Source organism: Amblyraja radiata, chromosome 8 (assembly GCF_010909765.2).
Source record: "Amblyraja radiata isolate CabotCenter1 chromosome 8, sAmbRad1.1.pri, whole genome shotgun sequence".
NCBI lineage: Eukaryota > Metazoa > Chordata > Chondrichthyes > Rajiformes > Rajidae > Amblyraja > Amblyraja radiata.
The window spans coordinates 49,824,120-49,847,345 of record NC_045963.1 but is presented as its reverse complement, the minus strand read 5'-3'; the positions used below and the strand labels follow the sequence as shown (position 1 = coordinate 49,847,345).

Genomic DNA, 23,226 nt, shown 5'->3' with positions numbered 1-23,226 from the left:
CCATGTTTAATGTGTTAAATGGCAAAATAAGTCTGATCTGGAAGCTTTCTTGATCTCTTCATAATGATGCAAAATTATTTTGCTGAAGGAGCTTGATTAAGGCCAATTAACATACCCCCTTTGTCTTATATTTGGCTGTGGCATACACTAACGTCTCGTGGTCAAGTTAGTTTGCAAAACCATATCTCTTGAGAGGCCTGAAACGTTACCTATTTCCTTCGCTCCATAGATGCTGCTGCACCCGCTGAGTTTCTCCAGCATTTTTGTGTACCTTCGATTTTCCAGCATCTGCAGTTCCTTCTTGAACACATCTCTTGAGAGGCCTCCTGCTTTGAGCTTGTGGTCAACTATCCTCAGAAATGGATATGTATTCATGCCACTGTACTTTTAATATCAAAACTGATTACTACTTTCAGTTAAAATAGACCGTAGACTGTACTGATTTTATGTAAACTGATTCTCATTTGAATTAATGTCTGCTATCCACTTAGTTCAATAACTATCCCTAATAGGTGTACACTTTTCTACATACAAGTAGATCCTATCCCTAAGAATCTTCTTCAGTAATTTCCCAACCACTGTTATATGGCTCACCAGCCAATAATTTCCTGGTTTGTCACGAGGGACCTTCAGAGGACAGGGGAATAATATTGGCTATTCGCCATTCCTTTGGGACATCGTCTGTGGCTAAAAAGAATGCGGAGAATCAAAGAATAACAAATATAATTTACAATAACCAAAATATGGGGTTCCATAATGATTTTTACTATTCTTATTCTTCTTTTGAATCCTAGGAATTCCCTTTTTGGTATGTGTATTCTTGTAGGCATTTAAGAATGCTGTGTTCAAATTGAATTGGTTATTTAAATTAATGGAAATGAAGCACTCCAGACAATGCATGCTAAAACAAAATTAAGTATATCGCTTTTATATTTTTGATCCGTAACTGTTAATATTTCATTAGAATGGGAATGGTATCAGAATGGTTACATTATGGGCTAGTAATCCAGAGGCCTGGGCTAATTAATTGGACATCAAATAATACATTCATGTTGAAGGAATTTAAATGTAATTAAATCTGTAGTAAAACAGTTATCATTTAAAAATTATGATATGCATGAATTTTAAAGATTTCAATAATACTCCATCTTGTTCAATGATGTCCTTTGGGAACAAAATCTGCCATCCTTAACCAGATTTGCCAGGTGATTCCAAACTCTCAGAAATATGTCTGACTAAGCAATTATGCTTTCAATGGCTTACCGAGCCATTTAATTGAAAGGAAGTTAAGGATGGCAATAATTAAGAATATAGAACAAAACAGTGCTGGAACAGGTCCTTTGGCCCATGATATCTGTACCAACCATGATCCCAATTTGATCTTTATCCCTCAATTCTCTGCTTGTTCATATGTCTGCCTATCTGCCTCTTACGTATGGCTATGGTATCTACTTTCACCTCTTTCCTTAGCAATGCATCCCCAGCACCTACCACTCTCTATTTTTTTTTTAAATTTGCACCTCACCTTAAATCTATGGCTTCTGGTTGACATTCACATCCTGAGAAAAAATTTCCATCTACTCTGTCTATGTATCTTATAAATTTGTATACCACTATCAGGTCTCCCTTAAGCCTCTGATGCTACAGAGAGAACTGTCCAAGTTTGTTTGCCTGTCCTTTATAGCATATATTTTCTAATCCAGGCAAAATCCTGGTGAACCTCTTCTGCACCCTCCAAATGTGATGGAAAGACTGAATAAAAGACTAGGTGCCGAGAGCTCTCTTATACCTGCTTAATGCAATTAAAGGCAATTAAACACACCTGAGCAATTACAAACACCTGTGAATCCATGTGTCCCAAACATTATGGTGCCCTGAAATGGGAGGAACTATGTAAAAATGCAGCTGTAATTTCTACATGATGAAACCATAATGTATAAAAAATGGCCTTTAATAGAATCTGACAATGTGCACTTTAACCACATGTGATTTTTTCTATTACAAATCTCAAATTGTGAAGTACAGAGGCAAATAAATAAATGATGGAGGGCACTGTAGGTTTACCTACTCATTCCTGGATACAAGAACCGCACACAATGCTGATCTTCTGAGCTATTCCCTTATCGTTTGAATGTGCAATGAAGTGCAATTAACTAATCATTTTCCATTTACTTTAGTAATTTTAATAATTGGATTATTAATCTAGAAACATAACCATATCCCTAACTAGTTACTTCAATAATTTTGGTCAACATATTTAGTTTATGTAGGCTGAACCCACAACATCAAAACTAAAATGGAAATGTTTATTTGAAGTATATTCTGAAGTTTACTTATTCAAGATTGCACTTAAAATATATTTTCTCTTTTATTAGGATGAAGTAGCACACACACTTACAGAAAGCAGAGTATTGAAAAACACTAGACATCCATTTTTAACGGTAAGTACTAAAGACCACAGTAATATTTTGGTTCTCCAGGCACTAATGGTTATATGATCTAAATGTTGCACTTTATTTTCTATTAAATATATCTCAATTCAGGCCAAATCAGATCAACAAACAATAATTGATATAAACAATGATTGGTACAATTGTATCCTTCCAATGCAATTTATATCTTACATCTGCTTTGTATTGAAATTAAAATATTGAAATGAACACTGCAGATGCAATCCTGTTTTTGGGAAGGCAGTACTGAAATGCATAAAAAAAGCAAAATAGCAAAAAAAAAAAGTGCAGATGCTGGAAAATTTAAATAAAAACAGGAGGGAATACCTTGTAGGTTAAGCTGCGTCTTTGGAAACACAGTTAACATTTCTCATCACAGTTCATTGAAGCAAAATATGATGTCCATTTCATTCCCCGTGGCTACTGCTGACCTATTGAGTATTTCTAGCATTTTCTGTTTTCATTTCAATCTCTCTGAAATTGGTCAAGGCTCTTGAGGGAAATAAAGGAGACAGCCAAGAACTTAACCAGAGAATTGGGAGGACTAAAAGGGCCATGAAATGTTCTTGGTGAGTAGCAAAATCTCAGTATATACATTATAAAAGGGTAGCCAGGAAAAGCATTGGACCATTCAAAGGCAAGGGGAATTTATACCCGGAGCCAGATGAAATGGACAACGTACACAATGAATATTTATCTTCGGTGATCACCAGAAAACAGAGCAGGGTGAATAGCGAATGATATGTTGATATTTCAGAGCAAACTAATATCAAGAAGGTGGTTCTGTTAGGTCTCTTGAAGTTCATTAAAGTTAGTAAATAACTATAGTCTGATGGGATCTACCCCAGGTTGAGAGACACAAGAAAGGGGGGGGGTTGCTGTTGCCATGACACAAATCTTTGTGTCCAAGAACATTAGGGTAGCACAGTTGGTAGAGCTATTGCCTCACAGTGCCAGGGTTTGATCCCAACCTCCAGTTGAGTTTGCAAGTTCTCCCTGTGACCTCATGGACTTCCTCCGAGTGCTCCGGTTTCCTCCTACATCATAACGATGCGTGGATTTGTAGGTTAATTGGCCCCTGTAATTTTCCCTTGGTGTGTAGGGAGTGAATGAGAAAGTGGAAAACACAGGACTAGTGTGAACTGGTGAACTCGCACTTCCTCAGATTAAACTCCATCTGCCATTTTCCGCCCTTTTCTGCAGCTGATCTAAAAAGTTGCACTTCATTCAATTGAAAATAGTTAGGTGGTTAGTTAAAGTTCAAATTTAATGAAATTAGATTAACAGCTCTCTGCAAGCACATACCACATTCCAAGTTACCAGGAATTATCACGTTGTTAAAAGTGGTACTTTGCTCTGTCTGGCTTTGCACACACCAACAAATCGTTAATCTATTTCTGATTTTAAAGATGTTGCCAATCAGATATATTCTAACATTTTTTTTCAGTTGTAACAATTTCAAAATTTCTTTGGAAATTCCCTACATTGTAAAATGTAAGATTGTATCTGGTAACAGAAGACCATCTTTGTGAAACTACTTTTGTCAATTAAATGTTTGTAAATTAAATCTTGCTGAAGTAAATGAAAATTTATCCTAACAACGGTACCATAAAAACACTTGGTGCTTTAATGCTTCACAGTGTTACTGAAGCTACTTTGAAAGAGCACCTAATCAGCCTTTTAATATTAAAACTATTGATACCAAGCGGGGAAAACAGCACACTATTAGTTATCTCATTGCTGTATAAATGCAATCAAATATTGTGCAAATTCTTTCTTCACCTATGATTCTTTTTATTACAGTCTTTGAAGTATTCTTTCCAAACTAAAGACCGTTTATGTTTTGTCATGGAATATGTGAATGGAGGGGAGGTAAGTTTTTTTTAAGCGACCTGTGGAAAGCAAGTCAATACTTTGTGTTCATTTTGTGTTATTAACTTTGCTAATTAAAAAAAAAATTCTCGTTAATTTTTTTCTCATTTAAGCACGAATCAGTTTATATATGGAGCAATTTGATTATCACAGTAATATTGTTGAGAATAAATAGAAAATTAATTTTGCACTTATCACCTTGTTAAAATCTTTTAAGTAGTTTTGATATCAAAGATAACATTAAATTAAGTCTTTAATATTGCCCCTACTTAATTCAACAAGTAACATTGCATTTCTGCATACAAGTACAGCTTTATATTCGCATGGCTATTGGAATAAAATGATAAAAGATTTTCTTAACCTGTGTGACTAAGGCACCATGAAAATTGCAAATGAACTTTGAAATATTTGCCTAAGTTGTGGACAACTAAGTTGAGTCATACAGCATCATATGGCACAGAAACAAGCTCTTTGACTCAACATCCATGCCAACCAAGATGCCCCACCCCCATTTTCCTACATTTGGCATAAATGCCTCTAAACCGGTCCTATTTATGTACCTGTCCAAATGTCTTTAAAATGTTGTTATAGTACCTGCCTCACCTATTTCCTTTTGGACCATTATCCCACGTGGAACTTGACAAAGGCCTTACTGCCCACATCAATAGACTTTTATTTTTTCAGAAAATTCAGTGGAGTGGGTCAGACAGGCTCTACCCTTGATAAATCCCATACTGATTATTCACTGCCTTTTCAGTGAATATTTATCCTGTCGCTCAGAATCTATTTCCCTAATATTGATGTTAGACTCAAAAGTCTACAATTACCAGGATTTTTGTTGCTGTCTTTCTTGAAAATGAGCACCTAGACATCTGGACAGAGGGAGGTGTCACACTATTAGTTAGGGTAAATATCACGGCAGTACAAGGAGATATCTTGGAGGAATGATCCAATGATGGTATATTGATAGTCTTTAGGAATAAGCGAAGGGAAATCCACCCAATAATCACCAAGAATTAGAGGAACAGATAGATAAGCTAAGTGCAGAGAAGTGTAAGAGCAATACGGTTATAGTAATTGGGATTTTAACTGGCAGAATTTGTTAACTACATCCAAGAGTGTGATATGAAGATATCTTATATGAAGATATGCTCTACTCGGCCTTTTCTTTGGAAATGAAACTAGAATGTAGTGGAAGTGTTGGTGAGCATACATTTTGGGAATAGTGCTCACAATTCTATAAGTTTCAAATGTGGAAAGGGATGAGGTTGGTCTACAAAATAAAGTCTTGCATTTGGGGCTACTCTGATTTTAATAGCGAAAGAGAGTTGTTGCCAAAAGTAGATCGAGCACAGTTACTTACAGGTAAACATCAGACGAATGGTAGACTTTCAAAAGCAAATTAGTAGAAATTCAGGGCCAGCAAGGGTAAGGGTGACAAATAATGATGGCAAGATTAAGGACCTTGGATGACAAAGAATTTTAAACATTTGATCAAGGGAAAAAAGGAGGCTTATGGCAGGTATAGACAACTGGAATTAACTGAGTCTATTGAGGAATATAGAGGGTATAGGAGAGAACTACAGAAATTAATTAGGGGTGCAGGAACGGCCCATGAACTAACCTTGGTTGATAAGATTAAGGAGAATCCAAAGATGATTCTGTGAGCATGTTAGGACTGAGAGGGTAGCCAGAGAAAGAGGGACCAAAGGGGTACTTGATGTGTGGAGTCAGGGAATGTCTCATCTGTAGTCACCAAGGAGCCGAACATGGATGAAAATGAGTCCTGGCAGATTCATTGTTTTGCCTGCTCCTGCCCCACTGAACTCATCTCCAAATACCTCAATTCCATCTTGGACCCGTTGTCCAGATTTCCAACCTAAATCCGAGACATCTCACACGCTCTTCAACACTTCAATAGCTTTCAATATCAAGGACTCCATTGCCTCATTTTGACCATGGACGACCAGTCCCTATACACCTCCATTCCCCACCAGGAAGATCTCAAGGCCTTCTAGATCTTCCTTGAACAGAGACCCAATCAGTTCCCCTCTACTAACACTCTTCTCTGACTGGTGGAACTCACCATCAACAACTTCTCTTTTGACTTCTCTCACTTTCTTCAAGTTAAATGTGTAGCCACAGTCACTGGCATGGGTCCCCGTCTCCTTGTCTTTTTGTTGGTTACATTGAACAGTCCTTGTTCCGAACATACACTGGCACCATTCCTCAATTCTTTCTCCACCACATTGTGTAATGCATCAAGACTGCCTTCTGCACCCATGCAGAACTCGTTGATTTCATTAACTTTACCAGTAACTTCCACCCTGCCCCCAAATTCACTTGGACTATCTCTGACACCTCTCTCCCCTTTCTTGCTATCTATGTCTCCATATCAGGGGACAAACTCTTGACTGATGTATACTATAAAACCCATTGATACCCACAGATATCTGAACTACACCTGCTCCCACCCTGCCTCGTGTAATGACACAATGCCCTTCTCTCAATTTCTCAATTTTTGCTGCATCTGCTCCCAAGATGAGGATTTCCCCCCAGGACATCCGAGCTGTCTTCTTTTTTTAGTATACATAGCTTTCCCCCTGCTGTCATAGATAGATCCCTCACCCGCATCTCCCCTATGTCCTATAGTTGTGCTCTCTCCCCCCTCGCCCCCTTCCCCTATACAGAACAAGGATAAAGTTCCCCTGGTCCATTCATCCTACCATCCACCACCTACATTCCTTCCTCTGACCACATTTTGTGCCTCTTCTCTCCTTTTCTCACAGCCTTTTGTCTTGTGGCCTTAGTCCATCAATCAGCCAAGCAAAAACTCCCCTCATCTATATCCACCTATCACTGGGCTGGCTTTGTCCTGCCCCCACCTCTCTTCCAGCTTTCTCCCCCTCACTACAAGTAGTCTGAAGAAGGGCCCCAACCTGAAACGTCACTTATCTACTTTCTCCAGAGATACTGCTTGTCCACTGAGTTACTGCAACAATTTGTATCTTTTTTTGTAAATCAGCATTTGCAGTTTCTTGTGTCTATATGGAAGAAAATAATTCAGGGAGTGGTACATTGAAATCTGGAGCAATGCAGTATTAAGAAGGTAGAGGTATTAGATATCTTGGAATTGCATTAACATGGATGAAATTGTCCACGGATGTTTTCGTAAGCAGGTTAGGAGTAGATGGGGCCCCGAGAAAGATTTTTATATCTTTTAGTCACAGGTGAGATTCAGATTACTTTATTGGCACATGTTGAGATGAAGCTCATGAAGCACACAGTTTACATGATAATGATAGATAAATAATAAATACAGTGATTGCTAGACAGCAGAATGGTGAAACGATTGTTGTGCAATCTGAAGTAATGCAAATATAAATTAAAGTGCAATAACTGAATAACTGAAAGAGCTAGCATTAAGAGTGTGAACATATGGCAGCATCTTTGGGAAGGGATTGATAAAGAAGTGATTGGTTCAGGAGAGTGATAGCTGGGGAAGAAGCTGATCTTAAGTCTTGACATCTGGGCTTTCAAACTCCTGTATCTTCTTCTAAAAGGTAGAAGAGAGAAAAGGGAATGGCCAGGGGGGCAGGCATCCTTGACGATACTTCAGGCCTTCCTGATGCAACGCATGGTGAAGATGGACTGGATGGAAGTAAGTGACAAGTTTGTGATGGACTGAGTTCACCACTCTCTGCAGGTTCAGGTGGTCAAGAGTAGAGCAGTTGCCATCCCAGCGTGAGTTGCATCCCATAAGAATACTTTCTACTGTGTGCGGACGTGGCGCCGACGGACGAGAAGCCGAAGGAAAGAAGTGGAAGCCAAATAACCGAATGGAAACGAAGCCGAAACGGCAAATAACCGAAAGCGTACGAAGCCGAAATGCCAACTAACCGAAAGGGTGGGACGCCTAAATGCAAACTAACCGAAAGGGCGGGACGCCTAAAAGCCAACTAACCGAAAGGCTGCATCGCCTAAAAGCAAAATTACCAAATGGCCGCTCTGCCGAAACTCCACCTACCCAAAAAGCGGCATCGCCTACAAGCGAACGAACCGAATGCCGCTCAACAGAAAAGTCAAATAATGGACGTGATGTTGCCGGGATGCGGGACTTGTCAGCGATTTGTCCAGACCCCCGCGTCCATCACATCACTGTGGAGGGATGAACATTGTACCACACCTCCACTCCATCCGACCCACAACCCGTCACAGTGCGGCCGCACGGGGGAGACGAGGCGGAGGGTGGCTGTAGGAGAGTGGGGGCTGTCCCGAGGGATGCGCACATTTGGCCACATACAACCTGGTGCTTGGGTTCAGATTGCCCAGTCACCTATGGCTTGTGTGGGAAAATGACCCCCACCCTCCCGCCAGTGGAGACCACGGGACAGCCCCCTTTCGGTTAGTTTGGGTGTCCCACCCTTTTGGTTAGTTGGCGTTTCGGCTTCGTATGCTTTCGGTTAGTTGGCGTTTCGGATTTGTACGCTTTCGGTTATTTGGCGTTTCGGATTTGTACGCTTTCGGTTATTTGGCGTTTCGGATTTGTACGCTTTCGGTTATTTGGCGTTTCGGCCTCATTTCCATTCGGTTATTTGGCTTCCACTTCTTTGCTTCGGCTTCTCGTCCGTCGGCGCCATGTCCGGGTACCACTTTCTACAGTGCATCTGCAGAGGTTCAAGAGAATCCTTGTGGACATGTCGAGTCTTCTCAGACTCCTAAGAAAGTACATATGCTGATGTGTTTTCTTGATCATTGCATCAGTGTGAAAGAACTAGATTAGATTACTGGGTGATAGGGATCCATGAAGCTTTAGACTATTTCTATAGCAGCTCAAGCAAAAACCAAAATGCTGGAGGAACTCAGCAGGCCAGCCAGCATCTTTGGGTGAGGGGGAAGAGGTTGTGGGGGGGGAACGTCAGATGTATTTTTGGTTCAGGACCCTTCTTAAGACAGTTTGCCTGTTCAAAATGGCTATGTAAGACATTGAGCTAATCTGGCAGAAATGCACTTTTGCCAGAGATCGCCCCAGATTTTGGCGTGTTGCCCGTAATCGTATTCAGGCCATGTCACAATCATCTGACATACACTTGATTGGATTGAATTGAGCCTTAGGTTTATTCTACCAGCAAGCTCGTAAGCTACCAGAAGATTGGAGGATAGATAAAGAACAACAGCAGGGATAAGCCAAGTCAGTAGTGGAACACAGTGGCGCTGTGGTAGAGTCATAGAGTGATACAGTGTAGAGAAAGGCCTGTTTAGTCAACTTTAATAATATTAGTAATTGGATTACTACTCTAGAAACATAACCATAACCCTAGCTAGTTACTTCAATAATTTTGGTCAACATATTTAGTTTATATAGACTGAACCCACAACATCAAAACTAAAATGGAAATAGAGTCATAGAGTCATAGATTGATACAGTGTGGAAACAGGCCCTTCGGCCCAACTTGCCCACACCGGCCAACATGTCCCAGCTACACTAGTTCCACCTGCCCGCGTTTGATCCATAGACCTCCAAACCTGTCCTATCCATGTACTTGTCTATTTCTTAAATGTTGTGATAGTCCCTCCCTCAACTACCTCCTCTGGCAGCTTGTTCCATACACCCGCCACCCTTTATTTGAAAAAGTTACCCCTCAGATTTCTATTAAATCTTTTCCCCTTCATCTTAAACGTATGTCCTCTGGTCCTGGATTCACCTATTCTGGCAAGAGACTCTGTGCATCTACCTGATCTATTCCTCTCATGATTTTATACACTTCCTCTCATAATTTTATAGAGTTGCTGCCTTGCAGCACCAGAGACTCGGGTTCGATCCTGAATACGGGTGCCGTCTGTACAGAGTTTGTACGTTCTCCCTGTAACAGCGTGGGTTTTCTCCAGGTGCTCTGGTTTTATCCCACACCCCAAAGACACACAGGTTTGTAGGTTAATTGGCCTCTGTAAATTGTAAAAATTTGCCCTTGTCTGTTGGATAGTGTTAGTTAAGGGGGTGATCCCTGGTCGGCGCGGACTCGGTGGGCCGAAGGGCCCGTTTCCTTGCTGTATCTCTAAAATATAAAGTGCAGGACAGTGAGCTTTGCATTAGTGGCAGCAAATTTGTTGCAGAAAATTGTTGGGATAGGATTTATGTATATTTAGGAAGGCAGGAATGGTCAGCAGGCTTTGTGTGGGGAAAATCCTATCTCTTTACATTAATTTTTTTTTTTTCCCCAAGGCATAGTTAAACTGTTGAAGATAGGTCAGTAGATGTTATCTACATAGATGTTAGTAAGGCATTTGATCAGGTCCTGCATAGTAGGCTGGATCAAGATACATGAATCCAAGGCGAGCTGGCTAATCGGATCCAACATTATCGTGGTGATTGACAGTAAAGTCAGGTTTGTAGGTTAATTGGCCTCTGTAAATTGTAAATTGTAGGGAATTGAAGAATGTAGGTGAACAGAGGGATCTGGGAATAACTGTGCACAGTTCCATGAAAGTGGAATCTCATGTAGATAGGGTGGTAAAGAAAGCTTTTGGTGTGCTGGCCTTTATAAATCAGAGCATTGAGTATAGAAGTTGGGATGTAATGTTAAAATTGTACAAGGCATTGGTGAGGCCAATTCTGGAGTATGGTGTACAATTTTGGTCGCCTAATTATAGGAAGGATGTCAACAAAATAGAGAGAGTACAGAGGAGATTTACTAGAATGTTGCCTGGGTTTCAGCAACTAAGTTACAGAGAAAGGTTGAACAAGTTAGGGCTTTATTCTTTGGAGCGCAGAAGGTTAAGGGGGGACTTGATAGAGGTTTTTAAAATGATGAGAGGGATAGACAGAGTTGACGTGGAAAAGCTTTTCCCACTGAGAGTAGGGAAGATTCAAACAAGGGGACATGACTTGAGAATTAAGGGACTGAAGTTTAGGGGTAACATGAGGGGGAACTTCTTTACTCAGAGAGTGGTAGCTGTGTGGAATGAGCTTCCAGTGAAGGTGGTGGAGGCAGGTTCGTTTTTATCATTTAAAAATAAATTGGATAGTTATATGGATGGGAAAGGAATGGAGGGTTATGGTCTGAGCGCAGGTATATGGGACTAGGGGAGATTATGTGTTCGGCACGGACTAGAGGGGTCGAGATGGCCTGTTTCCGTGCTGTAATTGTTATATGGTTATATGGTTATATGGTAAAGGGTAGTGGTGAAAGGAAGCTTCAGTGATTGGAAGTTTGTGACTAGTAGTGCACCACAGAGATAGTGCTGGAACCCTTGTTGTTTGTGATATACTTCAGATGTTGGATGTGAATTACCAGATTTGATTAGTAAGTTTGCTGATCAGATGTAAATTGGTGCTGTTGTAGACAGCAATGAAGGTTGTCACAGCAGGATACAGATGAGATGGAAAATTGGGCAGATCGTTGGCAGAAGGAAATTAATCCCAAGAAATGCAAGATGGTGCATTTCAGGAAGTCAAATAGGGATAGGACATATATAGTAAATTATGGGGCCCTATGGAATGTTGAGGTACAGTCGGACCTTAGGGTTCAGTTTCATTGTTCGCTGAAAATGGCATATAGTTAGATTGGGTAAAAGACAAACTGCTGGATGAACTCAGCAGGCCAGGCAGCGTTTATGGAGGGAAATGGATATTCAACATTTCAGGTCAAGGCCCTTCATCTGAACTGGAGTATCTGTCAATGTTAACTCTCTATTCCCTTCTCTCATAGAAACATAGAAACATAGAAAATAGGTGCAGGAGGAGGCCATTCGGCCCTTCGAGCCAGCACCGCCATTGATTGTGATCATGGCTGATCGTCCCCTATCAATAACCCGGGCCTGCCTTCTCCCCATATCCCTTGACTCCACTAGGCCCTAAAGCTCTAACTCTCTCTTAAATCCATCCAGTGATTTGGCCTCCACTGCCCTCTGTGGCAGGGAATTCCATAAATTCACAACTCTCTGGGTGAAAATGGTTTTTCTCATCTCAGTCTTAAATGACCTCCCCTTTATTCTAAGACTGCAGCCCCTGGTTCTGGACTTGCCCAACATTGGGAACATTTTTCCTGCATCCAGCTTGTCCAGTCCTTTTATAATTTTATATGTTTCTATAAGATCCCCCTCATCCTTCTAAACTCCAGTGAATACAAGCCTAGTCTTTTCAATCTTTCCTCATATGACAGTCCCGCCATCCCAGGGATCAATCTCGTGAACCTACGCTGCACTGCCTCAATCACAAGGATGTCCTTCCTCAAATTAGGTGACCAAAACTGTACACAATACTCCAGATGTGGTCTCACCAGAGCCCTATACAACTGCAGAAGAACCTCTTTACTCCTATACTGAAATCCTCTTGTTATGAAGGCCAACATTCCATTAGCTTTCTTCACTTATGTGAATTTGTTTTTGGAGATCCAGCTGACTATTCAATATTACACTTTTCATTTTTTTCAGTTTGCTCATTTAATCAGGACTCCATTATTTACTCTACCTCTAATGTTAACATGGTTGGCATATAATTCCTAAACATTCTGTCTAGATTAAAAAAAAACGATATTATGGTAGAATTTTAAAAAACAATATTTTGCACTGCATCTGTTTCTAATGGATTATTTTAAATGCAAGGATCCAATCCATTACAATAGGTTTCATCAGCTTTAGGTTTGGTTAGTATATACCCTCTGTCTATTTTAAATGCACTTCTCACATTGCTTGTCCCTTCATCCAATGTTATATCCATCTGTAAATGAAAATAAAAACTGCAGATGCTGGAAATCTGAAACAAACCGGGAAACAAGGCAGCATAGTGGTGCAACGATATAGCTGCTGCCTCACTGTTCCAGAGACCCGGGTTTGATCCTGACCTCGGGTGCTGCCTGTGTGAAGTTTGTACGTTCTCCCTGTGACCATGTGGGTTTTCTCTGAGTTCTTGGGTTTCCTCCCACATTCCAAAGACAAACAGGTTTATAGGTTAATTGGCTTCTGTAAATTGTCCCAAGTGTGTAGGGAGGTGATGTGAAAATGGGAGATCAATAGACAATAGGTGCAGGGGTAGGCCATTCAGCCCTTCGAGCCAGCACCATCATTCACTGTGATCATGGCTGATCATCCACAATCAGTACTAGCGTGATCAAGTGATTGATGGTTGGCATGGACTCGGTGGGCCAAAGGGCCTATTTCCACGCTGTATCTCTAAACTAAAATAGAATGCTAGAAGCATCCAGCAGGCCAGATAGCAAAAAATGTATTAATAAATTCTTAGACCCGTAGTTGGAGGGAAAAATATTAGATCTATGTTGCAGCTAAGATGGAAGAAGGGGAGCAGTAGGAGATAAGACAAAGATAATATTTGTGGAAGGTTGGGACCTGGATGGCTGTGGGGAAGAGTTATTAATGAAATAATTTAAGGGTGACAAAGAACTTACCAGGCAATGCAAACAGCAGCTCATAGTCAACGAACTCAGAGTGGGAAAAATGTAAGCTAGCATCACAGACCTGTTTTTAAAAAAAGACCCAAAATGCTAGAGTAACTCAGTATGTCAAGCAGCATCACAGAAGAACATGGATAGGAGATGTTTCGGGTCAGGGCCCTTTTTTAGACTGATTGTAGGGTGGGGGGGGGGGGGGGGGGATAGAAAGTTGGAGGAGAAAAAGGGCAGGGCAAAGCATGGCAGGTAATAGGTGAACACAGGTGAGGAGGGTATTTTAATAGGCAGATGGTTGGACAAAGGAAAAAACAAGGTGTGAGACAAAAGGATTGAAGTGTTGCAAATTGTGAAGCTGGAGGTAGGAATGTAGGTGGGAGCAGAGAAATATGTGCAACTCCATACAAAAGAAGAGACAAAGTGCTGGAGTGACTCAGTGGGTCAGACACCAACTCAGGAGAACATCCTGGAAGAAGATCTTGCTGTAATTTTTGATAAGCATCTTCGCTAGCTACAATACCATCTACTTTAGTGTCATCTGCAAACTTACTAATCATGCTTTGTACCTTATTATCCAAATTGTTGAGAGAAACCTCAAACAGCAATGGGACCAGCACCGATCCCTGAGGTCCCCAGTTTGAAAAACAACCTTCCACCATCACCCTGAGCTTCCTTCCATGAAGCCAATTTTCTATCTATTTGGCTAGCTCCCTGGAGCTAACCTTCCAGAGCAGCTTACCATGCGGAACTTTATCAAGTGCATTGCTACAATCCATACTGACAAAGTCTACGGCTCTGCCTTCATCAACCTTTTTAGTTCCACCTTTAAAGAACGCGATCTGATTTGTGATATCTCCCAAGTAGAAAACCTTGCTGACTCTCCCTGATCGACTCCTGTCTATCCAAATTTTAATATATATATATATATATATATATATATATATAATCCCTCAGAATACTCTCCAGTAACTTGCCTACCACAAATGCTAGGCTCATTGGTCTACAGTTCCCAGGCTTTTCCTTGCAGCTCTTCTTAAATGGAGGCATCGTTATTGTTCCAAAGTTTCAAAGATGTGCAGGTTTGTAGGTTAATTGGCTTCTGTAAATTATCCCTTGTATCTAGAATACAGTGCCCTCCATAATGTTTGGGACAAAGACCCATCATTTATTTATTTGCCTCTGTTGTCCACAATTTGAGATTTCTAATAGAGAAAAATCACATGCGGTTAAAGTGCACATTGTCAGATTTTATTAAAGGCCATTTTTATACATTTTGGTTTCACCATGTAGAATTTACAGCTGTGTTTATACATAGTCCCCCCATTTCAGGGCACCATAATGTTTGGGACACATGGCTTCACAGGCATTTGTAATTGCTCAGGTGTGTTTAATTGCCTCCTTAATGCAGGTATAAGAGAGCTCTCAGCACCTAGTCTTTCCTCCAGTCTTTCCATCAACTTTGGAAACGTTTATTGCTGTTTATTAACATGAGGACCAAAGTTCTGCCAATGAAACTCAAATAAGTCACTATGAGAAACACGAATAAAACTGTTAAGAGACATCAGCCAAACCTTAGGCTTACCAAAATCAATTGTTTGGAACATCATAATAATAATAATAATAAATTTTATTTATGGGCGCCTTTCAAGAGTCTCAAGGACACCTTACAAAAATTGAGCATGTAGAGGAAAAACATGTAAGGGGAATGAAATAAATAGTAGAGACATGACTAGTACACAAAGTAAAGACAGAATTCAATACAAAACACAGTATGAGGCAATTAATGCACAGATGAAAAGGGACGGGGACGTGGGGCTAAGGATAGGCAGAGGTGAAGAGATGGGTCTTGAGGCGGGACTGGAAGATGGTGAGGGACACGGAATTGCGAATCAGTTGGGGGAGGGAGTTCCAGAGCCTGGAAGCTGCCCTGGAGAAGGCTCTGTCCCCAAAACTGCGGAGGTTGGACTTGTGGATGGAGAGGAGACCGGCTGATGTGGATCTGAGGGACCGTGAGGGTTGGTAGGGGGAGAGGAGGTCAGTGAGATATTGGGGGGCCAGATGGTGGAGGGCTTTGTAGGTGAGGACCAGGATTTTGTAGGTGATCCGGTGGGAGATGGGAAGCCAGTGAAGTTTTTTGAGGACTGGAGTGATGTGATGCCAGGATTTGGTGTGGGTGATGAGTCGGGCGGCTGCGTTCTGGACCAGTTGGAGTCGGTTGATGTAGGTGGAGCTGATGCCAAGGAGAAGTGAGTTGCAATAGTCCAGTCGGGAGGAGATGAAGGCATGGATGAGTCTTTCAGCAGCAGGCGGTGTGAGAGAGGGTCTGAGTTTGGCGATGTTGCGGAGATGAAAGAAGGAGGTTTTAATGACATGGCGGATGTGAGGCTCAAGGGAGAGGGTGGAATCAAAGATCACGCCAAGGTTGCGGGCCTGGGGAGATGTGGAGACAGTGGTGCCGTCGATGGTGAGAGTGGGGTTATTGATTTTGCTGAGTGTGGCTTTGGAGCCTATGAGGAGGAATTCTGTCTTATCGCTGTTGAGTTTGAGGAAATTATGTTGCATCCAGGTTTTTATAGCTGACAAACAGGAGTTGATATGGGAGAGGGGGGGGGTTGTGGGGGGATTTGGTGCCAAGGTAAATCTGGGTGTCATCAGCGTAACAGTGGAAGTCCAGATTGAAGTGGCGGAGTATCTGACCAAGGGGGAGGATGTAGATGGTGAAGAGGAGGGGGCCGAGTACGGAGCCTTGGGGAACGCCTTGAGTGACTGCGGCTGTAGCAGAGGTGTGGTTGTGGAGAGAGATGAAGTGGGATCTGTTGGAAAGGTAGGAACGGAGCCAGCTGAGTGCAGAGCCTTCAATGCCGAGGTCTTTGAGTCTGGTGAGCAGGATGTTATGGTTCACTGTAACGAAGGCTGCGCTCAGGTCGAGGAGGATGAGGATGTTGAGGGAACCAGTGTCAGCAGAGGTGAGGAGGTCGTTGAGGACTTTGAGGAGAGCAGTTTCTGTGCTATGGAGGGGGCGAAAGCCAGATTGGAGGGGTTCAAGTAGGTTATACGCAAGGAGGTGGGAATGAAGTTGCGACGCAACGATACGCTCCAGGGTTTTTGAAAGAAAGGGGAGGTTTGAGATTGGGCGGTAGTTAATGAGAGAGGAGGGATCAAGACCAGGTTTCTTTAAGATTGGTGTAACGGCAGCAGTTTTGAAAGCGGAGGGGACAATTCCTTGGGACAATGAGGAGTTGAAGAGATTAGTGAGGTAGGGGCAGAGAACGGGGAGGCAGGACTTCAACAGGGGAGTGGGGAGAGGGTCGAGGGAGCAGGTAGTGGGTTTGGAAGAGCTGATGAGTTTGGAGATTTCAATAGGGGTGACCAGGTCAAACTGGGAGAGGAAGCAGTGTGGAGGAGGGGTAAGGAGGTCAGTGGAGATGTTGAAAGGAGGGGCCTTGGTAGGAAGAAGAAAGTGAGCACTGGTGAGCTTACTAATCACAAAGGGACTGGCAGGCCAAGGAAGACTTCCACAGCTGATCACAGAAGAATTCTCTCTATAATAAAGAAAAATCCCCAAACACCTGTCCGACAGATCAGCACTGGTTGTCTTCGGGTAATTTTAGGGACATGGAATAATTTCGGGAAATTTCCACATCCGGCCCGCAAAGGAGTGTAAAGGTAATACACACGGCACTGCCGGCTTGGCGATCAACAGAGCGCTGTCAGTTTAACGCGTGGGAATTTAAACAAAGAGCTGTCGGCTGCAGCGCCATAGGTTCTAAATACAGCGGGCTGCAGCGTTATGGGCTTTAAACATAGTGCTATGGCCACAGGGTGAGAGGGAGAAGGAGGGAGGGGAGCGAGAGAGGGAGGGAGGGAATAAGAGAGGGAGGGAGGGAGAGGGAGGGAGAGCGCGAGGGGGAGAGAGAAGGAGGGAGAGGGGAAGGGAGAGGAGGGAGGGAAGGGGAGAGAGGGGGAGAAAGAGGGAGGGAGAGTGAGTAGGAAAGAGGGAGGGAAGGAGGGAGAGGGAGCAAGGCAGAGAGGGAAGGAGGGACAAAAAGAGGGAGGGAGGGAAAGGGGGAGGGAGGGAGAGAGAGAGGCAGACGGAGGGAAAGGGGAGGGTGGGAGAGAGAGCAGAGACAGACACATGAGAGCAGGTTGAAAAAACAAAGACCACGAAAGCTGTTGGAGGCAACGAAAGCTGCCTTGCATATCACTGTACAAGTGAGTAACAGAAGCAGGCAGATACGGTGTAGTTACATAGATCTACTAGACTAAGTGGGACCCGTTGGGTCCCAGCATCACACGGGAGGACTGGTCCCCCAACGCAATATTCCACCTCTCCAATAATTCCAAGACTGGTGGCCAGTGGGGGGATGGGGGGGGTTTCTGGAGCGCTAGTATGGGTGTTGTGTGCTGAAGGGACTCATTTCCAGAGGGCTAATATGGACATTGGGGGCCGAATGGATTCTTGGGCTGGCGGCTCAGTCACTCAAGCCTGTTGTGCTGGCAGCTCACTCACTCACAGCTGGTGGGCTGGCAGTTGACTCACGGCTATTCCTTGATATTCCATTTCAAGCAGGGTGCAAGGCCACTAAAGAGAGCGAATCATGACCTCTCCCTCCTCCATCTTGCAGAGACTGAGCTGTGCTCACACTTCTGGGTTTTATAGTCCCTCCCCCTCCCACCAGAGGGGCGTGGCCGTCATGGCATGATTGACAGGAGAGAGAATCTCAACATTTTTTAAACACTAATAACTCTTTTATTTTTCATCCATGGGAAAAATCCTCGGCACCTGATGAGCGGAGGGGGACTGAGTAAGATGGCCAAAAATCACAGCCGTACGTGGTAGTGTTTTTTCTAAAATCAATATAAAGCGCAAACAGGAATTGGTCAAGATAATTATATAGAAGGCAAGGCAACTTTAATTAGGCAAGACAACTTTAATTAGGCAAGGCAACTTTAATTAGGCAACGCAGCTTTAGCATTTCCAAACCAAAGGCAACACAGCTTTAGCATTTTCCAAACCAAAGGCAACACAGCTTTAGCATTTTCCAAACCAAAGGCAACACAGCTTTAGCATTTCCAAACCAAAGGCAACACAGAGTTGAATAGGTACTTCAGATCTGTCTTCACTAAGGAAGACACAAACAATCTCCCAGATGTACTGGAGGACAGAGGATCTAAGGGGGTAGAGGAACTGAAAGAAATTTTCATTAGGCGAGAAATAGTATTGGGTAGGCTAATGGGACTGAAGGATGAAAAATCCCCTGGACCTGATGGTCTGCATCCCAGGGTCCTCAGGGAGGTGGCTCTAGAAATAGTGGACGCATGGTGATCATTTTCCAATGTTCAATAGATTCAGGATCAGTTCATGTGGATTGGAGGATAACTAATGTTATCCCACTGTTCAAGAAAGGAGCGAGAGAGAAAACGGGGAATTACAGACCAGTTAGCCTGACTTCGGTGGTGGGAAAGATGCTGGAGTCAATTATTAAAGAGGTAATAATGGGACATTTGGATAGCAGTAAAATGATTAGTCCAAGTCAACATGGATTTATGAAAGGGAAATCATGCTTGACTAATCTTCTGGAATTTTTTGAGGATGTGATAAGTAAAATGGATGAAGGGGTGCCAGTGGATGTAGTGTATCTAGACTTTCAGAAAGCCTTTGATAAGGTCCCTTATAGTCTTATATAGTCCCTTATACCCTTATATAGGACCCCTAAGTAAACAGGTCCTTTTCAGAATGGCAGGCAGTGACTAGTGGGGTACCGCAAGGCTCAGTGCTGGGACCCCAGCTATTTACAATATATATTAATGATTTGGACGGGGGAATTGAATGCAACATCTCCAAGTTTGCGGATGACATGAAGCTGGGGGGCAGTGTTAGCTGTGAGGAGGATGCTAGGAGGCTGCAAGGTGACTTGGATAGGCTGGGTGAGTGGGCAAATGAATGGCAGATACAGTATAATGTGGATAAATGTGAGGTTATCCACTTTGGTGGCAAAAACAGGAAAGTAGACTATTATCTAAATGGTGGTCGATTAGGAAAAGGGGAGATGCAACGAGACCTGGGTGTCATGGTACATCAATCATTGAAAGTAGGCATGCAGGTGCAGCAGGCAGTGAAGAAAGCGAATGGTATGTTAGCATTCATAGCAAAAGGATTTGAGTATAGGAGCAAGGAGGTTCTACTGCAGTTGTACAGGGTCTTGGTGAGACCACACCTGGAGTATTGCATACAGTTTTGGTCTCCTAATCTGAGGAAAGACATTCTTGCCATAGAGGGAGTACAGAGAAGGTTCACCCGACTGATTCCTGGGCTGTCAGGACTTTCATATGAAGAAAGACTGGATAGACTCGGCTTGTACTCGCTAGAATTTAGAAGATTGAGGGGGTATCTTATAGAAATTTACAGAATTCTTAAGGGGTTGGACAGGCTAGATGCAGGAAGATTGCTCCCGATGTTGGGGAAGTCCAGAACAAGGGGTCACAGTTTAAGGATAAGGGGGAAATCATTTAGGACCGAGATGAGAATATTTTTTTTCACACAGAGAGTGGTGAATCTCTGGAATTCTCTGCCACAGAAGGTAGTTGAGGCCAGTTCATTGGCTATATTTAAGAGGGAGTTAGATGTGGCCCTTATGGCTAAAGGGATCAGGGGGTATGGAGAGAACGCAAGTACAGGATACTGAGTTGGATGATCAGCCATGATCATATTGAATGGCGGTGCAGGCTCGAAGGGCCGAATGGCCTACTCCTGCACCTATTTTCTATGTTTCTATGTCCCGCACGGGAGACTGGTGACTAAAATTAGAGCACATGGTATTGGGGGTAGGGTGTTGACATGGGTAGAAAATTGGTTGGCAGACCGGAAGCAAAGAGTGAACGGGTCCTTTTCAGAATGGCAGGCAGTGGCGAGTGGAGTGCCGCAAGGCATTTAGGGGCCGCAACTATTTACCATATATATTAATGATTTGGAAGAGGGAATTAGGAGCAACACTAGCAAGTTTGCGGATGACACAAAGCTGGGTGGCAGTGTGAACTGTGAAGAGGATGTTAGGAGGTTGCAGGGTGACCTGGACAGGTTGAGTGAGTGGGGAGATGCGTGGCAGATGCAGTATAATATAGATAAATGTGAAGTTATCCACTTTGGCGGCTAAAACAAGGGGGTAGATTATTATCTCAATGGGGTTGGGTTAGGTAAGTGGGAGGTACAGCGCGACCTGGGTGTCCTTGTACACCGGTCACTGAAAGTTGGCGTGCAGGTACAGCAGGCAGTGAAGAAAGCTAATGGAATGTTGGCCTTCATAACAAGAGGATTTCAGTATAGGAGTAAAGAGGTTCTTCTGCAGGTGTATAAGGCTCTGTTGAGACCACATCTGGAGTATTGTGTACAGTTTTGGTCTTCTAATTTGAGGAAGGACATCCTTGTGATTGAAGCAGTGCAGCGTAGGTTCACGAGATTGATCCCTAGGATGGTGGGACTGTCATACAAGGAAAGATTGAAAAGACTAGGCTTGTATTCACTGGAGTTTAGAAGGATGAGGGGCGATCTTATAGAAACATATAAAATTATAAAAGGACTGGACAAGCTAGATGCAGGAAAAATGTTCCCAATGTTGGGTGAGTCCAGAATCAGGGGCCACAGTTTTAGAATAAAGGGGAGGTCATTTAAGACTGAGGTGAGAAAAAACGTTTTCACCCAGAGAGTTGTGAATTTATGGAATTTCCTGCCACAGAGGGCAGTGGAGGCCAAGTCACTGGATGGATTTAAGAGAGAGTTAGATAGAGTTCTAGGGGCTAGTGGAGTCAAGGGATATGGGGAGAAGGCAGGCACGGGTTATTCATAGGGGATGATCAGCCATGATCACAAAGAATGGCGGTGCTGGCTTGAAGGGCCGAATGGCCTCCTCCTGCACCTATTTTCTATGTTTCTATCTATGGGAAAAATCCTCTTGTCCTGCACAGCGGAGGGGGACTCTGAGTAAGATGGCCAAAAATAGCAGCGTTTTTTCTAAAATCAATATATAGAACAGGAAGTGGTCAAGATCAGACTTTCAGTAATATAGATTTTGCCTTGTTCTTCTTTATGTTGTGAATGTGTGCCCGCAAAAAAAAAAACCAACAACAAATAGCATGCAGGAAGCATTTTTGAAAATTTCAGAAAATACCGTAAAATCCCAGGAAATTTGTGCTTCTATTTAAGGACAATTTTTTTTGAGCTGTGGAAGCACAGATTGTATATGCTGAAGAGAAAATTGAAGGGGACTAGCCCCAAAACAAGCATAAGCTAAAGATGGCTGCAATACAGGCCTGGCAGAGCATCACCAGAGAAGATACCCAGCAACTGGTGATGTCCATGAAGTGCAGACTTCAAGCAGTCATTGCATGCAAAGGATATGCAACTAAATACTAAACATGACTACTTCCATTTACATAACATTGCTGTGTCCCAAACATTATGGTGCTCTGAAATGGGGAGACTATGTATAAACGCTGCTGTAATTTCTACATGGTGAAACCAAAATGTACAAAAATGGCCTTTATTAAAATCTGACAATGTGCACTATAACCTGTCCCACTTGTGCGTCATTTACGCGACATCATTTACGCGTCACGACGCTCGGATCGTGACGTGCACATGCCATGCATGGTGCGTGGTGACTTAGGCAGTGATGCGCGGACACGCGCGGCGCCCCAGGATTTTGGGATTCACAAAATCTTCGCGCGCCACCTGCGTGACGGGCAAATGATGCCCAAGTGGGACAGGCCCTTTACTGTTGTTTTTTTGTAACTGTTTGGCTGATATGCCAAACATGCAAATATGCCAAATTGCCTACCATTAATAATTACTATATTTAACAATAAGTACCAATAAAGATTAAATGTAATTTAACAAAATGACCAGATTGGTGAAAAGTTACATACCAATAAGATGTTGAAATCACGCGGAGTCAAATAAGTCAACTTTATCTAATAAGTACACTACAATTGATATTGAAGTAGGCTGAATAAAATTATTGTTTTCATATATTGCTGCAGAAAAAATTAATGGTAATATTTGTCATATTCTAATATTTTTAAAAATCATCAATATTTAAATTCATTTGCAAGTTGTAAGTTTGTACATTATAATATTCTAAAGGATTAGCATTTTGATATAGCTATAAGAATTTAACATAATTTAAATCTCAGCACATCAGGGATTAATAATTGTTTTTTCACTTGACAAAAAAACAGTCTTTTCCCATCACCTTTCTGCTTGTTCAGCTTCTTAAATAAAGTGGTCACAATTTTAAAATAACTTCAGATTCTTTTTAATTAAAAAAAATGTATGAAATATTAAAATAGTTAAAGTGTCATCCATTTTGATGCATTTACTTCAACTATTCAGAAAATTGCATAATGCAGCATTTCTCTTTTGCAAACGTTCAAAAAATCTTGTTAATAAATCTCAAGAAAGATTTGGTTGACTCAGTGGACCCTTTAGTTCCAATATATGAAAT

General features: G+C 42.4%; 1 protein-coding gene across 4 annotated transcripts in view; it reads left to right on the top strand.

Moving 5' to 3' along the window:
* Positions 1-23,226, top strand: part of akt3 (AKT serine/threonine kinase 3) — a 340,627-nt gene that overhangs the window by 264,107 nt on the left and 53,294 nt on the right. For all 4 annotated transcript variants that reach the window (XM_033025852.1, XM_033025854.1, XM_033025851.1 and 1 more), the window contains 2 exons: positions 2,376-2,441; positions 4,254-4,322. In XM_033025852.1, the coding sequence (XP_032881743.1) occupies positions 2,376-2,441; positions 4,254-4,322 (135 nt within the window). The remainder of the gene's footprint in view (positions 1-2,375; positions 2,442-4,253; positions 4,323-23,226) is intronic.